The sequence below is a fragment of the Staurois parvus genome, unplaced genomic scaffold (genome assembly GCF_062004578.1).
Source record: "Staurois parvus isolate SC_StPar_1 unplaced genomic scaffold, SC_StPar_1.0 ptg000198l, whole genome shotgun sequence".
Classification (NCBI taxonomy): domain Eukaryota; kingdom Metazoa; phylum Chordata; class Amphibia; order Anura; family Ranidae; genus Staurois; species Staurois parvus.
The window spans coordinates 9,370,658-9,386,082 of NW_028317994.1; the positions used below are offsets into that span (position 1 = coordinate 9,370,658).

Below are 15,425 nucleotides of genomic sequence, written 5' to 3' on the forward strand. Positions count from 1 at the left end.
GTAATATTAAATTCTGCCACCAAATGGAGCCCAGAATAAATTTACTGTCTTACAGAAACTAGAGACTTTTTGACCTAATAAAATTCTCATTCTCAGAAAAGGAAACAGGTGCGTCCTGGGAGCTCAGACTCCATTTTAAGAACTGAGGGAAAGGAGCCAGCCATAATTCTCTGAAGCACATTTTGTGGACTGAACTCACATCCCCTACAAGCAGCATCGCTGGTGAGCATGGACTTATTGCTGTCCTCAGCCTAATCATTTTATTGTGTTTGTATGTTCCATGCATTGATTATATGTACTTCTTATCTGTTTTTTTAATAGTTCCACCCGCCCTGTTTTGTTAATAAAGCTTCACGATTACATTCAATCAGTAGCGTAGCGTGGGTTGTCAGCACCTGGGGCAAGGCAAGTAATTTGCGCCCCCTAACCTGTGGACATTTAGCACTCCCTGAGTCCCTTCCACTAGTACAAGTGCCAACAGATCTGCTGTATATTTTAACTCTTTTATCTCTCTCTCTCTCTATATATATATATATGAGCAGGGGTGGAGCCACTGGGGGAGGAGCTAAACACAACTGTGTGCTTCTACTGAACTGAAGACGGGTCTGTCTAAGGGTGAGATGGAGCCTATGGGAGGCAGTAAAGTAAAGTAGGTACATGGTTGGCTGGCCCAGCACACTCGGGCCTGCGTGGGACTAATTTCTTCACCCCTCTAAATGTTGCAACCTGGGTGAACACACTGGCTGCCCCCCATCACCACTACCACCACGCTACGCCACTGCATTCAGTCTTGGCTTAATGCAGAATAAGAAGGGTTTAGCTGCATGTCGAGTTACACACAGGGAAACGTGTAGCGAAGACAGAACAATCAGGATCCTGGTTGGATTGAATTTAATTTATTATAAACATATAATCAAAGCACAATATTAGTAGTCATTAAACTGTAATACTTTTATTTAAAATGAATGGAAATTAGCATTCTTCTTGCTGATTACCTCATATGTGAACCTGTGAAAAAACATTTGTGCTCAAATTATAATATTAGTTTTATTTGCTGCTATATTTGTGGAACAATATTTAAAGCACTATTGTTACATTTTTTTTTACATTTTTCTACCCAACATGTAGTACTTTGTTGCACGTAGCTTGGTACACCTTATGTCTAATTATGAAGTGTGACCTGTTCCTCTCCGCACACAAATTTGACAACAGCTTGGAAGGAGACAGATCCATTTCCTAACTGCAGGTTGTCTTTGCTCAGAGCATAATCCCGAGACAAGAGAAATGCAGAGGGAGAGAATATGTGTTAGCATCTTGTGTTTTTGCATTCCTCGTTCCTCCTGCTGAAGCTTGTCTGGGAAAAGTGCCCTGAATTGAGACAAGCTGCAGTTACAATGGATCCATCTCTTTTCAAAATGTTGCCAGATTTACCATGCAGGGATGGGGGCAGGTTGGACTTCATAACTAGACTGAGGAAGCATCTAGCAACGTGAAACAATGTACTATATGTACTTTGTCCCATGGGGGGCTCAACAATGTAAACAAACTTTAAAATTTATTTTTCTTCAAGAAAGTTACATTTTAAAGCTTTATTTATAAAAAATGCCTAATTTTGTGTTGATGAATTATAGGTAAGCTGCACAAGGGATGTGCTAATGGTTACTATCTGTTACAGTATATGAATAATACCTTTGTTTTCTGCATAGTAAGCAATAGACAGCAAGCACTACAGCCTCTATTGCCAGGAAAACACCAACAGAGATAACCCCAATTTTCCATGGTTCAAGTCCCAAACTTCTTTGTTTTCCTGAAAATAAAAATAGGAGAATACAGTTGGAATTGGCATTTTAGCAAAATAATCTGTCATAACATGTACAGGCAAGTAGAGTATGCTACGCATCTGCGAAATTCAAAGAACAATAATGATGTTAATTAGAGATGAGCGAATCGAAGTATCCGAAGTGGAATTCGAGTCGAATATCGGAAAAATTTCGATTCGTGCCGAATCCGAAAAATAGCCTAATTCGGACGCGCAAATCGAAATTTTTCAGAAAATGGCGGCTGACATGTGCGGCGACGGAGCGGGGATGTCTGGGAAGGCGCGCAGACAAGGCGCGCTGACCCATAATGCATTCCTCAACTACATGTGATCGCATCAGCCAATCAGCAGCCAGCCAGCCAGCACTGTGTAATGGTCGAGCTATAAATAGCGGCCATTTTGGAATTCTTCATTTGCCTGCAGTTATTGAACAGAGGCAGACCGCTCTGTACTAGGGACAGAGACAGAGTTAGGGCCACAGAAACGATAATTGGGGACAGAGAAAAGTTACTTAGGGACAGAGAACCATTACTCAGGGACACAGACTTGTTAATGAGGGCCACAGAATCGTTATTTAGGGACAAAGAAACGCTAGTTAGGGCCACAGAATTCATACTCAGGGACAGACAGAATTGTTACTCAGTGCCAGAGAATTGTTACTTAGGGCCACAGAAACGTTATTAGGGCCACAGAATTTTTACTCAGGGACAGACAGAATTGTTACTGAGTGCCAGAGAATTGTTACTCAGGGACAGACAGAATTGTTACTGAGTGCCAGAGAATTGTTACTTAGGGCCACAGAAACTTTAATTAGGGCCACAGAATTTTTACTCAGGGACAGACAGAATTGTTACTGAGTGCCAGAGAATTGTTACTCAGGGACAGACAGAATTGTTACTGAGTGCCAGAGAATTGTTACTTAGGGCCACAGAAACTTTACTTAGGGCCACAGAATTTTTACTCAGGGACAGACAGAATTGTTACTGAGTGCCAGAGAATTGTTACTCAGGGACAGACAGAATTGTTACTGAGTGCCAGAGAATTGTTACTTAGGGCCACAGAAACTTTACTTAGGGCCACAGAATTGTTACTCGCACAGACACAGAATTGTTACTCGCACAGACACAGAATTGTTACTGAAGGCCACAGAACTGTTACTTAGGGCCACAGAATTGTTACTCGCACAGACACAGAATTGTTACTCGCACAGACACAGAACTGTTACTGAGGGCCACAGAACTGTTACTTAGGGCCACAGAATTGTTACTCGCACAGACACAGAATTGTTACTCAGGGCCACAGAACTGTTACTTAGGGACAAAGAAACGCTAGTTAGGGCCACAGAATTCATACTCAGGGACAGACAGAATTGTTACGGAGTGCCAGAGAATTGTTACTCAGGGCCACAGAAACTTTACTTAGGGCCACAGAATTTTTACTCAGGGACAGACAGAATTGTTACTGAGTGCCAGAGAATTGTTACTCAGGGACAGACAGAATTGTTATGGAGTGCCAGAGAATTGTTACTCAGGGCCACAGAAACTTTACTTAGGGCCACAGAATTTTTACTCAGGGACAGACAGAATTGTTACTGAGTGCCAGAGAATTGTTACTCAGGGACAGACAGAATTGTTACTGAGTGCCAGAGAATTGTTACTTAGGGCCACAGAAACTTTACTTAGGGCCACAGAATTGTTACTCGCACAGACACAGAATTGTTACTCGCACAGACACAGAACTGTTACTGAGGGCCACAGAAACTTTACTTAGGGCCACAGAATTGTTACTCGCACAGACACAGAATTGTTACTCGCACAGACACAGAACTGTTACTGAGGGCCACAGAACTGTTACTTAGGGCCACAGAATTGTTACTCGCACAGACACAGAATTGTTACTCAGGGCCACAGAACTGTTACTTAGGGACAAAGAAACGCTAGTTAGGGCCACAGAATTCATACTCAGGGACAGACAGAATTGTTACGGAGTGCCAGAGAATTGTTACTCAGGGCCACAGAAACTTTACTTAGGGCCACAGAATTTTTACTCAGGGACAGACAGAATTGTTACTGAGTGCCAGAGAATTGTTACTCAGGGACAGACAGAATTGTTACTGAGTGCCAGAGAATTGTTACTCAGGGACAGACAGAATTGTTACGGAGTGCCAGAGAATTGTTACTCAGGGACAGACAGAATTGTTACGGAGTGCCAGAGAATTGTTACTTAGGGCCACAGAAACTTTAATTAGGGCCACAGAATTTTTACTCAGGGACAGACAGAATTGTTACTGAGTGCCAGAGAATTGTTACTCAGGGACAGACAGAATTGTTACGGAGTGCCAGAGAATTGTTACTCAGGGCCACAGAAACTTTACTTAGGGCCACAGAATTTTTACTCAGGGACAGACAGAATTGTTACTGAGTGCCAGAGAATTGTTACTCAGGAACAGACAGAATTGTTACTGAGTGCCAGAGAATTGTTACTTAGGGCCACAGAAACTTTACTTAGGGCCACAGAATTGTTACTCGCACAGACACAGAATTGTTACTCGCACAGACACAGAATTGTTACTGAAGGCCACAGAACTGTTACTTAGGGCCACAGAATTGTTACTCGCACAGACACAGAATTGTTACTCGCACAGACACAGAACTGTTACTGAGGGCCACAGAACTGTTACTTAGGGCCACAGAATTGTTACTCGCACAGACACAGAATTGTTACTCAGGGCCACAGAACTGTTACTTAGGGACAAAGAAACGCTAGTTAGGGCCACAGAATTCATACTCAGGGACAGACAGAATTGTTACGGAGTGCCAGAGAATTGTTACTCAGGGCCACAGAAACTTTAATTAGGGCCACAGAATTTTTACTCAGGGACAGACAGAATTGTTACTGAGTGCCAGAGAATTGTTACTCAGGGACAGACAGAATTGTTACGGAGTGCCAGAGAATTGTTACTCAGGGCCACAGAAACTTTACTTAGGGCCACAGAATTTTTACTCAGGGACAGACAGAATTGTTACTGAGTGCCAGAGAATTGTTACTCAGGGCCCCAGAAACTTTACTTAGGGCCACAGAATTTTTACTCAGGGACAGACAGAATTGTTACTGAGTGCCAGAGAATTGTTACTCAGGGACAGACAGAATTGTTACTGAGTGCCAGAGAATTGTTACTTAGGGCCACAGAAACTTTACTTAGGGCCACAGAATTGTTACTCGCACAGACACAGAATTGTTACTCGCACAGACACAGAATTGTTACTGAAGGCCACAGAACTTTTACTTAGGGCCACAGAATTGTTACTCGCACAGACACAGAATTGTTACTCGCACAGACACAGAACTGTTACTGAGGGCCACAGAACTGTTACTTAGGGCCACAGAATTGTTACTCGCACAGACACAGAATTGTTACTCAGGGCCACAGAACTGTTACTTAGGGACAAAGAAACGCTAGTTAGGGCCACAGAATTCATACTCAGGGACAGACAGAATTGTTACGGAGTGCCAGAGAATTGTTACTCAGGGCCACAGAAACTTTAATTAGGGCCACAGAATTTTTACTCAGGGACAGACAGAATTGTTACTGAGTGCCAGAGAATTGTTACTCAGGGACAGACAGAATTGTTACGGAGTGCCAGAGAATTGTTACTCAGGGCCACAGAAACTTTACTTAGGGCCACAGAATTTTTACTCAGGGACAGACAGAATTGTTACTGAGTGCCAGAGAATTGTTACTCAGGGACAGACAGAATTGTTACTGAGTGCCAGAGAATTGTTACTCAGGGCCACAGAAACTTTACTTAGGGCCACAGAATTTTTACTCAGGGACAGACAGAATTGTTACGGAGTGCCAGAGAATTGTTACTCAGGGCCACAGAAACTTTAATTAGGGCCACAGAATTTTTACTCAGGGACAGACAGAATTGTTACTGAGTGCCAGAGAATTGTTACTCAGGGACAGACAGAATTGTTACTGAGTGCCAGAGAATTGTTACTCAGGGCCACAGAAACTTTACTTAGGGCCACAGAATTTTTACTCAGGGACAGACAGAATTGTTACTGAGTGCCAGAGAATTGTTACTCAGGGACAGACAGAATTGTTACTGAGTGCCAGAGAATTGTTACTCAGGGACAGACAGAATTGTTACGGAGTGCCAGAGAATTGTTACTCAGGGCCACAGAAACTTTACTTAGGGCCACAGAATTTTTACTCAGGGACAGACAGAATTGTTACTGAGTGCCAGAGAATTGTTACTCAGTGCCACAGAAACTTTACTTAGGGCCACAGAATTTTTACTCAGGGACAGACAGAATTGTTACTGAGTGCCAGAGAATTGTTACTCAGGGACAGACAGAATTGTTACTGAGTGCCAGAGAATTGTTACTCAGGGCCACAGAAACTTTACTTAGGGCCACAGAATTTTTACTCAGGGACAGACAGAATTGTTACTGAGTGCCAGAGAATTGTTACTCAGGGACACATAATCGTTGAATTAAAGAGTATGTCAGACAACATGCAGAGGAGTGGCAGAGGAGGCAATTTTTTAGGAGCGAGCAGACGTGGCAGCAGAGGAAGGGGTCGAGGCAGCACTATTCGCAGCCAGAGGCCAGTGCTCCCGGTGTCATCCAGCGGTCGTGTCTCCACCGACAACCCTGCCGTCATTGATTGGTTGGCTCGGTCGTCTTCCTCTTCCCAGGTCACCTCTGACACCTACAGCCAACGGTCGGTGGGTACGTCAGACACAACCGTTAGTTGGCATGGCCCGGGAGCAAGCCCACTGAAATCACATGTCCTCTACCTGCCCCTGTCCTTTGCTGTTCCCTCACCAAGCGAAGTATCGCATGCTGTGGGCTCAGCCCCACTGTACAGTGAGGAAGAGCTAACAGAGGGCGGTCAGGAACGGGGGGAGACATCGGCCTTTTCAGCAGCCAGGCGAAGAAGTACTGGCGAGGAGAGTGGCTCTGTAGCCGGTCTAGAGACAGGTCTGTCTCCTGACCCAGACGCAGCCGAGGGGGCTAGTAGTGAGGCGGAGACCGTACCTGATGATGAGGAGGTTGATCGCACTTGGCTGCCTCGTCGTCATCAGGCAATTTCTTCCGCATCATCAGGAGAAGAGGGTGCCAGCTTGGCAGCGAGCGAAACAGTCGGTGGGTTGCCCAGGAGGCAGCAGGGTCGCATCAGTGTCAGTGGAGCCAAACGGCCACGGAGTAGAGCACCAGCTCCACTGCAGCCTACCACCACGGCCAGTAGTGGTGCCGGTGCGCACGGAGGAAGTAGCAGTCAGCCAGTGAGGAGTAGCGGGGGCAAAGTCTCCTACTCGGTGGTGTGGCAATTTTTCGTCAAGCCGCCCGAGGAAGTAAATGTAGCCGTATGTCGACTATGTGGCCAGAAATGCAAGCGTGGCCAGGGGGCCCATGTTGGGACTACAGCGTTGCGTCAGCATATGCAGCGTCACCATTCGTTGGCCTGGGAAAACCGTGATAAAGATACGGCGGTTCTGCCTGCCCCAGCCCCCGCTCCATCACCCGCTCCGTTACTTGCTCCGTCACCCGACGTCGTCAATCACCCTCTATCAGCCAGTCAAGGCTCCAACACCTCTGCTGAGGGGAGTTGTCGCTCGTTGGCATCTTCCGCTCGTTCAGATGCTCCTTCTCCTGCTACTCCTCTTCTCGGATTCCGTCAACAGTCTTTCTTGGAATCCGTTTCCAAGAGACAACAGTTTGCGAGCACGCACCCGACGGTGCAAAAGCTGAACGTCCTCCTGTCCAAGTTGCTGGTGCTGCAGTCCCTCCCTTTCCAACTGGTGGACTCAGCACCTTTCCGAGAAACGATGGCTTGTGCCGCGCCGCGGTGGAGAGTGCCAAGCCGTCATTTCTTTGCCCAAAAGGCAGTGCCAGCCCTGCATTCACATGTAGAAGAGATGGTGGGCCAGTCTTTGAGCATGTCGGTCTCTGCCAAAGTGCACGGCAGCGCCGACGTGTGGAGCTGTAACTACGGTCAGGGACAGTACATGTCATTTACGGCCCACTGGGTGAACGTGGTGCCGGCACAGCCGCACCAGCAACTTGGACAGGTCACGATGCTTTTGCCTCCACGTTTGCACGTCCTTGGTCCAGCAAACATGTCCGCCTCTACCACCTCTTTTTCCGCCGTGTCCTCAGCCGCCACCCCCGTGCCAAGTCCCATTACCCGACCGGCATATCACATGTGCAGGGCGCAACGGTGTCACGCTGTGCTGCACCTGGTATGCCTTGGCGAACGTAGTCACACAGGGGAGGAACTGCTGAGTGTAATGAACAGAGAAATCGACAGATGGCTGTCTCCGCGCAAACTTAAAATCGGAACCATGTTGACCGACAACGGAAAGAACATGGTGTCTGCTCTGCGTCAAGGAAGGTTGTGCCATGCGCCATGCATGGCTCACGTGTTCAATCTGGTTGTCAAGCGGTTCCTAAAATCCACCATCCCACTGCAAGACATCCTTAAAATGTCACGTAAACTGTGCATGCATTTCAGCCATTCCTACACCGCAAAGAACACCCTCGTTGAGCTGCAGCGGCAGAACGGAATTCCACAGCATCGCCTGATCTGCGACGTTGCAACAAGGTGGAATTCAACCCTACACATGTTAGACCGCCTTTACGAGCAGCGAAAGGCCATCACCGATTTCCTTATGTTACAAGCGGATAAAGGTACTCCCCTGTGTAACTTAGATGTCAGCCATTGGCAGCTCATGCGTGACACCTGCCGCTTGCTCAGGCCCTTTGAGGAGGCCACGCTATTCGTGAGTCGGCAGGACTATGGGATGAACGACGTCATTCCTCTGTTGCACGTCCTGGAACAAATGCTGTTAACAATGGCTGGTCAGGGTGCGGTAGACGTGGCGCACAGATCTCAACGCCACATGACCCCTGTGGGGGCAGGACAGGAAGAAGAGGAGGAGGTAGAGGAGGACATTTGTGCTCAGGAATTATTGAGTGAAATGGGTGGTTTTTCCACTCAGCGGACAGGAGTGGAGGAGCAGGAGCATCTGGTAGAGGAGGAGGAGGAGGAGACAGAGGACCCAGACGCACCGTGGCAGTATGCTGTGGAGATGGAGGCAGGGAGTCCCTCGCATTCCTTGGCACAAATGGCCCATAGCATGCTCGGTTGCTTGCGTAGCGACAGCCGAATAATAACCATCAGACAGAGGGATGACTTTTGGCTGTCCACCTTGTTGGACCCTCGCTACCGGTCCAAAATGGTGGCCTTTTTCACACCTGCTGAGAGGGAGGCCAAAATTACGTACTATAAAAACCACCTATGTAGTCAGTTGGTCTCTGCCTTTGTGCGCCAACGTCCATCCTCAGACACTGTGGGCCCTGTGCGCTCGCGTTCCGCTGGCATGGCAGCAGGGGAGGGGTGGGGTGGTAGGAGCAGTGGCAGCTCCACCAGCAGCGGCTGCCTCAGTCTGCAGTCGATGATGAGTAGCTTTCTTCACCAGCGCAGTGAGGAAACTACTAACCAGCCGCAGCAGCAGCAGCAGCATCAGGTGGACCTGGAGCAGGAGCTCAAACAACAGGCTTGGGCCTACTTGGACAGCACCCTGCCAACCGAGGTAGACAATCCCCTTGACTACTGGGCAACGAAACTTGACCTTTGGCCCCAACTAGCTGAATTTGCCCTTGAAAGGCTGTCATGCCCGGCCAGTAGCGTGGCATCGGAGCGCGTGTTTAGTGCGGCAGGAGGTATTGTAACTCCGCGGAGGACACGACTGTCCACCCAAAGTGTGGAGAGACTCACGTTTGTGAAAATGAATCAGGCGTGGATTAGTCTGGATTTCAAACCACCAGTTCCTGACACAACTGACTAAATCCGCCATGAATCATGCCTCAAACATGTGCCACTTTCAGGTCTCCTCACACACTGCTGGTGTGTTGAATTTTTTGACATAGGGTGCTGGCAGATTACGGGCCCCCTATAGCTGCTGCCAGGCCCCTAATCTGCCATAGGCCCCTATATACCGCCTCCTCATGCTGCTGCCAAGTCCAGAGTCTCTCATGGGTCCCTGTACGGCCTCCCATTGCTGCTGTCTCCATCGCCACACTCTGCCATGTGCCACATTCAGGTCTCTTCACACTGCTTGTGTTTTCAATTTTTTGACATAGGGTGCTGGCAGATTACGGGCCTCCCATAGCTGCTGCCAGGCCCCTAATCTGCCATGGGCCCCTATATACCGCCTCCTCATGCTGCTGCCAAGTCCAGAGTCTCTCATGGGTCCCTGTACGGCCTCCCATTGCTGCTGTCTCCATTGCCACACTCTGCCATGTGCCACTTTCAGGTCTCCTCACACACTGCTGTTGTGTTGAATTTTTTGACATAGGGTGCTGGCAGATTACGGGCCTCCCATAGCTGCTGCCAGGCCCCTAATCTGCCATGGGCCCCTATATACCGCCTCCTCATGCTGCTGCCAAGTCCAGAGTCTCTCATGGGTCCCTGTACGGCCTCCCATTGCTGCTGTCTCCATCGCCACACTCTGCCATGTGCCACATTCAGGTCTCTTCACACTGCTTGTGTTTTCAATTTTTTGACATAGGGTGCTGGCAGATTACGGGCCTCCCATAGCTGCTGCCAGGCCCCTAATCTGCCATGGGCCCCTATATACCACCTCCTCATGCTGCTGCCAAGTCCAGAGTCTCTCATGGGTCCCTGTACGGCCTCCCATTGCTGCTGTCTCCATCGCCACACTCTGCCATGTGCCACATTCAGGTCTCTTCACACTGCTTGTGTTTTCAATTTTTTGACATAGGGTGCTGGCAGATTACGGGCCTCCCATAGCTGCTGCCAGGCCCCTAATCTGCCATGGGCCCCTATATACCGCCTCCTCATGCTGCTGCCAAGTCCAGAGTCTCTCATGGGTCCCTGTACGGCCTCCCATTGCTGCTGTCTCCATCGCCACACTCTGCCATGTGCCACATTCAGGTCTCTTCACACTGCTTGTGTTTTCAATTTTTTGAAATAGGGTGCTGGCAGATTACGGGCCTCCCATAGCTGCTGCCAGGCCCCTAATCTGCCATGGGCCCCTATATACCACCTCCTCATGCTGCTGCCAAGTCCAGAGTCTCTCATGGGTCCCTGTACGGCCTCCCATTGCTGCTGTCTCCATCGCCACACTCTGCCATGTGCCACATTCAGGTCTCTTCACACTGCTTGTGTTTTCAATTTTTTGACATAGGGTGCTGGCAGATTACGGGCCTCCCATAGCTGCTGCCAGGCCCCTAATCTGCCATGGGCCCCTATATACCGCCTCCTCATGCTGCTGCCAAGTCCAGAGTCTCTCATGGGTCCCTGTACGGCCTCCCATTGCTGCTGTCTCCATCGCCACACTCTGCCATGTGCCACTTTCAGGTCTCCTCACACACTGCTGTTGTGTTGAATTTTTTGACATAGGGTGCTGGCAGATTACGGGCCTCCCATAGCTGCTGCCAGGCCCCTAATCTGCCATGGGCCCCTATATACCGCCTCCTCATGCTGCTGCCAAGTCCAGAGTCTCTCATGGGTCCCTGTACGGCCTCCCATTGCTGCTGTCTCCATCGCCACACTCTGCCATGTGCCACATTCAGGTCTCTTCACACTGCTTGTGTTTTCAATTTTTTGACATAGGGTCCTGGCAGATTACGGGCCTCCCATAGCTGCTGCCAGGCCCCTAATCTGCCATGGGCCCCTATATACCGCCTCCTCATGCTGCTGCCAAGTCCAGAGTCTCTCATGGGTCCCTGTACGGCCTCCCATTGCTGTTGTCTCCATCGCCACACTCTGCCATGTGCCACATTCAGGTCTCTTCACACTGCTTGTGTTTTCAATTTTTTGACATAGGGTGCTGGCAGATTACGGGCTTCCCATAGCTGCTGCCAGGCCCCTAATCTGCCATGGGCCCCTATATACTGCCTCCTCATGCTGCTGCCAAGTCCAGAGTCTCTCATGGGTCCCTGTACGGCCTCCCATTGCTGCTGTCTCCATCGCCACACTCTGCCATGTGCCACTTTCAGGTCTCCTCACACACTGCTGTTGTGTTGAATTTTTTGACATAGGGTGCTGGCAGATTACGGGCCTCCCATAGCTGCTGCCAGGCCCCTAATCTGCCATGGGCCCCTATATACCGCCTCCTCATGCTGCTGCCAAGTCCAGAGTCTCTCATGGGTCCCTGTACGGCCTCCCATTGCTGCTGTTTCCATCGCCACACTCTGCCATGTGCCACATTCAGGTCTCTTCACACTGCTGGTGTGTTGAATTTTTTGACATAGGGTGCTGGCAGATTACGGGCCTCCCATAGCTGCTGCCAGGCCCCTAATCTGCCATGGGCCCCTATATACCGCCTCCTCATGCTGCTGCCAAGTCCAGAGTCTCTCATGGGTCCCTGTACGGCCTCCCATTGCTGCTGTCTCCATCGCCACACTCTGCCATGTGCCACTTCCAGGTCTCCTCACACACTGCTGTTGTGTTGAATTTTTTGACATAGGGTGCTGGCAGATTACGGGCTTCCCATAGCTGCTGCCAGGCCCCTAATCTGCCATGGGCCCCTATATACCGCCTCCTCATGCTGCTGCCAAGTCCAGAGTCTCTCATGGGTCCCTGTACGGCCTCCCATTGCTGCTGTTTCCATCGCCACACTCTGCCATGTGCCACATTCAGGTCTCTTCACACTGCTGGTGTGTTGAATTTTTTGACATAGGGTGCTGGCAGATTACGGGCCTCCCATAGCTGCTGCCAGGCCCCTAATCTGCCATGGGCCCCTATATACCGCCTCCTCATGCTGCTGCCAAGTCCAGAGTCTCTCATGGGTCCCTGTACGGCCTCCCATTGCTGCTGTCTCCATCGCCACACTCTGCCATGTGCCACATTCAGGTCTCTTCACACTGCTTGTGTTTTCAATTTTTTGACATAGGGTGCTGGCAGATTACGGGCCTCCCATAGCTGCTGCCAGGCCCCTAATCTGCCATGGGCCCCTATATACCGCCTCCTCATGCTGCTGCCAAGTCCAGAGTCTCTCATGGGTCCCTGTACGGCCTCCCATTGCTGCTGTCTCCATCGCCACACTCTGCCATGTGCCACTTTCAGGTCTCCTCACACACTGCTGTTGTGTTGAATTTTTTGACATAGGGTGCTGGCAGATTACGGACCTCCCATAGCTGCTGCCAGGCCCCTAATCTGCCATGGGCCCCTATATACCGCCTCCTCATGCTGCTGCCAAGTCCAGAGTCTCTCATGGGTCCCTGTACGGCCTTCCATTGCTGCTGTCTCCATCGCCACACTCTGCCATGTGCCACTTTCAGGTCTCTTCACACTGCTTGTGTTTTCAATTTTTTGACATAGGGTGCTGGCAGATTACGGGCCTCCCATAGCTGCTGCCAGGCCCCTAATCTGCCATGGGCCCCTATATACCGCCTCCTCATGCTGCTGCCAAGTCCAGAGTCTCTCATGGGTCCCTGTACGGCCTCCCATTGCTGCTGTCTCCATCGCCACACTCTGCCATGTGCCACATTCAGGTCTCTTCACACTGCTTGTGTTTTCAATTTTTTGACATAGGGTGCTGGCAGATTACGGGCCTCCCATAGCTGCTGCCAGGCCCCTAATCTGCCATGGGCCCCTATATACCACCTCCTCATGCTGCTGCCAAGTCCAGAGTCTCTCATGGGTCCCTGTACGGCCTCCCATTGCTGCTGTCTCCATCACCACACTCTGCCATGTGCCACATTCAGGTCTCTTCACACTGCTTGTGTTTTCAATTTTTTGACATAGGGTGCTGGCAGATTACGGGCCTCCCATAGCTGCTGCCAGGCCCCTAATCTGCCATGGGCCCCTATATACCGCCTCCTCATGCTGCTGCCAAGTCCAGAGTCTCTCATGGGTCCCTGTACGGCCTCCCATTGCTGCTGTCTCCATCGCCACACTCTGCCATGTGCCACATTCAGGTCTCTTCACACTGCTTGTGTTTTCAATTTTTTGACATAGGGTGCTGGCAGATTACGGGCCTCCCATAGCTGCTGCCAGGCCCCTAATCTGCCATGGGCCCCTATATACCGCCTCCTCATGCTGCTGCCAAGTCCAGAGTCTCTCATGGGTCCCTGTACGGCCTCCCATTGCTGTTGTCTCCATCGCCACACTCTGCCATGTGCCACATTCAGGTCTCTTCACACTGCTTGTGTTTTCAATTTTTTGACATAGGGTGCTGGCAGATTACGGGCTTCCCATAGCTGCTGCCAGGCCCCTAATCTGCCATGGGCCCCTATATACCGCCTCCTCATGCTGCTGCCAAGTCCAGAGTCTCTCATGGGTCCCTGTATGGCCTCCCATTGCTGCTGTCTCCATCGCCGCACTCTGCCATGTGCCACTTTCAGGTCTCCTCACACACTGCTGTTGTGTTGAATTTTTTGACATAGGGTGCTGGCAGATTACGGGCCTCCCATAGCTGCTGCCAGGCCCCTAATCTGCCATGGGCCCCTATATACCGCCTCCTCATGCTGCTGCCAAGTCCAGAGTCTCTCATGGGTCCCTGTACGGCCTCCCATTGCTGCTGTTTCCATCGCCACACTCTGCCATGTGCCACATTCAGGTCTCTTCACACTGCTGGTGTGTTGAATTTTTTGACATAAGGTGCTGGCAGATTACGGGCCTCCCATAGCTGCTGCCAGGCCCCTAATCTGCCATGGGCCCCTATATACCGCCTCCTCATGCTGCTGCCAAGTCCAGAGTCTCTCATGGGTCCCTGTACGGCCTCCCATTGCTGCTGTCTCCATCGCCACACTCTGCCATGTGCCACTTTCAGGTCTCCTCACACACTGCTGTTGTGTTGAATTTTTTGACATAGGGTGCTGGCAGATTACGGGCTTCCCATAGCTGCTGCCAGGCCCCTAATTTGCCATGGGCCCCTATATACCGCCTCCTCATGCTGCTGCCAAGTCCAGAGTCTCTCATGGGTCCCTGTACGGCCTCCCATTGCTGCTGTTTCCATCGCCACACTCTGCAATGTGCCACATTCAGGTCTCTTCACACTGCTGGTGTGTTGAATTTTTTGACATAGGGTGCTGGCAGATTACGGGCCTCCCATAGCTGCTGCCAGGCCCCTAATCTGCCATGGGCCCCTATATACCGCCTCCTCATGCTGCTGCCAAGTCCAGAGTCTCTCATGGGTCCCTGTACGGCCTCCCATTGCTGCTGTCTCCATCGCCACACTCTGCCATGTGCCACATTCAGGTCTCTTCACACTGCTTGTGTTTTCAATTTTTTGACATAGGGTGCTGGCAGATTATGGGCCTCCCATAGCTGCTGCCAGGCCCCTAATCTGCCATGGGCCCCTATATACCGCCTCCTCATGCTGCTGCCAAGTCCAGAGTCTCTCATGGGTCCCTGTACGGCCTCCCATTGCTGCTGTCTCCATCGCCACACTCTGCCATGTGCCACTTTCAGGTCTCCTCACACACTGCTGTTGTGTTGAATTTTTTGACATAGGGTGCTGGCAGATTACGGGCCTCCCATAGCTGCTGCCAGGCCCCTAATCTGCCATGGGCCCCTATATACCGCCTCCTCATGCTGCTGCCAAGTCCAGAGTCTCTCATGGGT

General features: G+C 50.4%; 1 protein-coding gene across 1 annotated transcript in view; it reads right to left on the reverse strand.

Annotated features, from left to right (window-relative positions):
- Positions 1-15,425, reverse strand: part of LOC149461580 (uncharacterized) — a 94,574-nt gene that overhangs the window by 24,173 nt on the left and 54,976 nt on the right. The window contains exon 4 of the mRNA XM_089678096.1: positions 1,690-1,807. Coding sequence (XP_089534222.1) covers positions 1,690-1,807 — 118 coding nt within the window. The remainder of the gene's footprint in view (positions 1-1,689; positions 1,808-15,425) is intronic.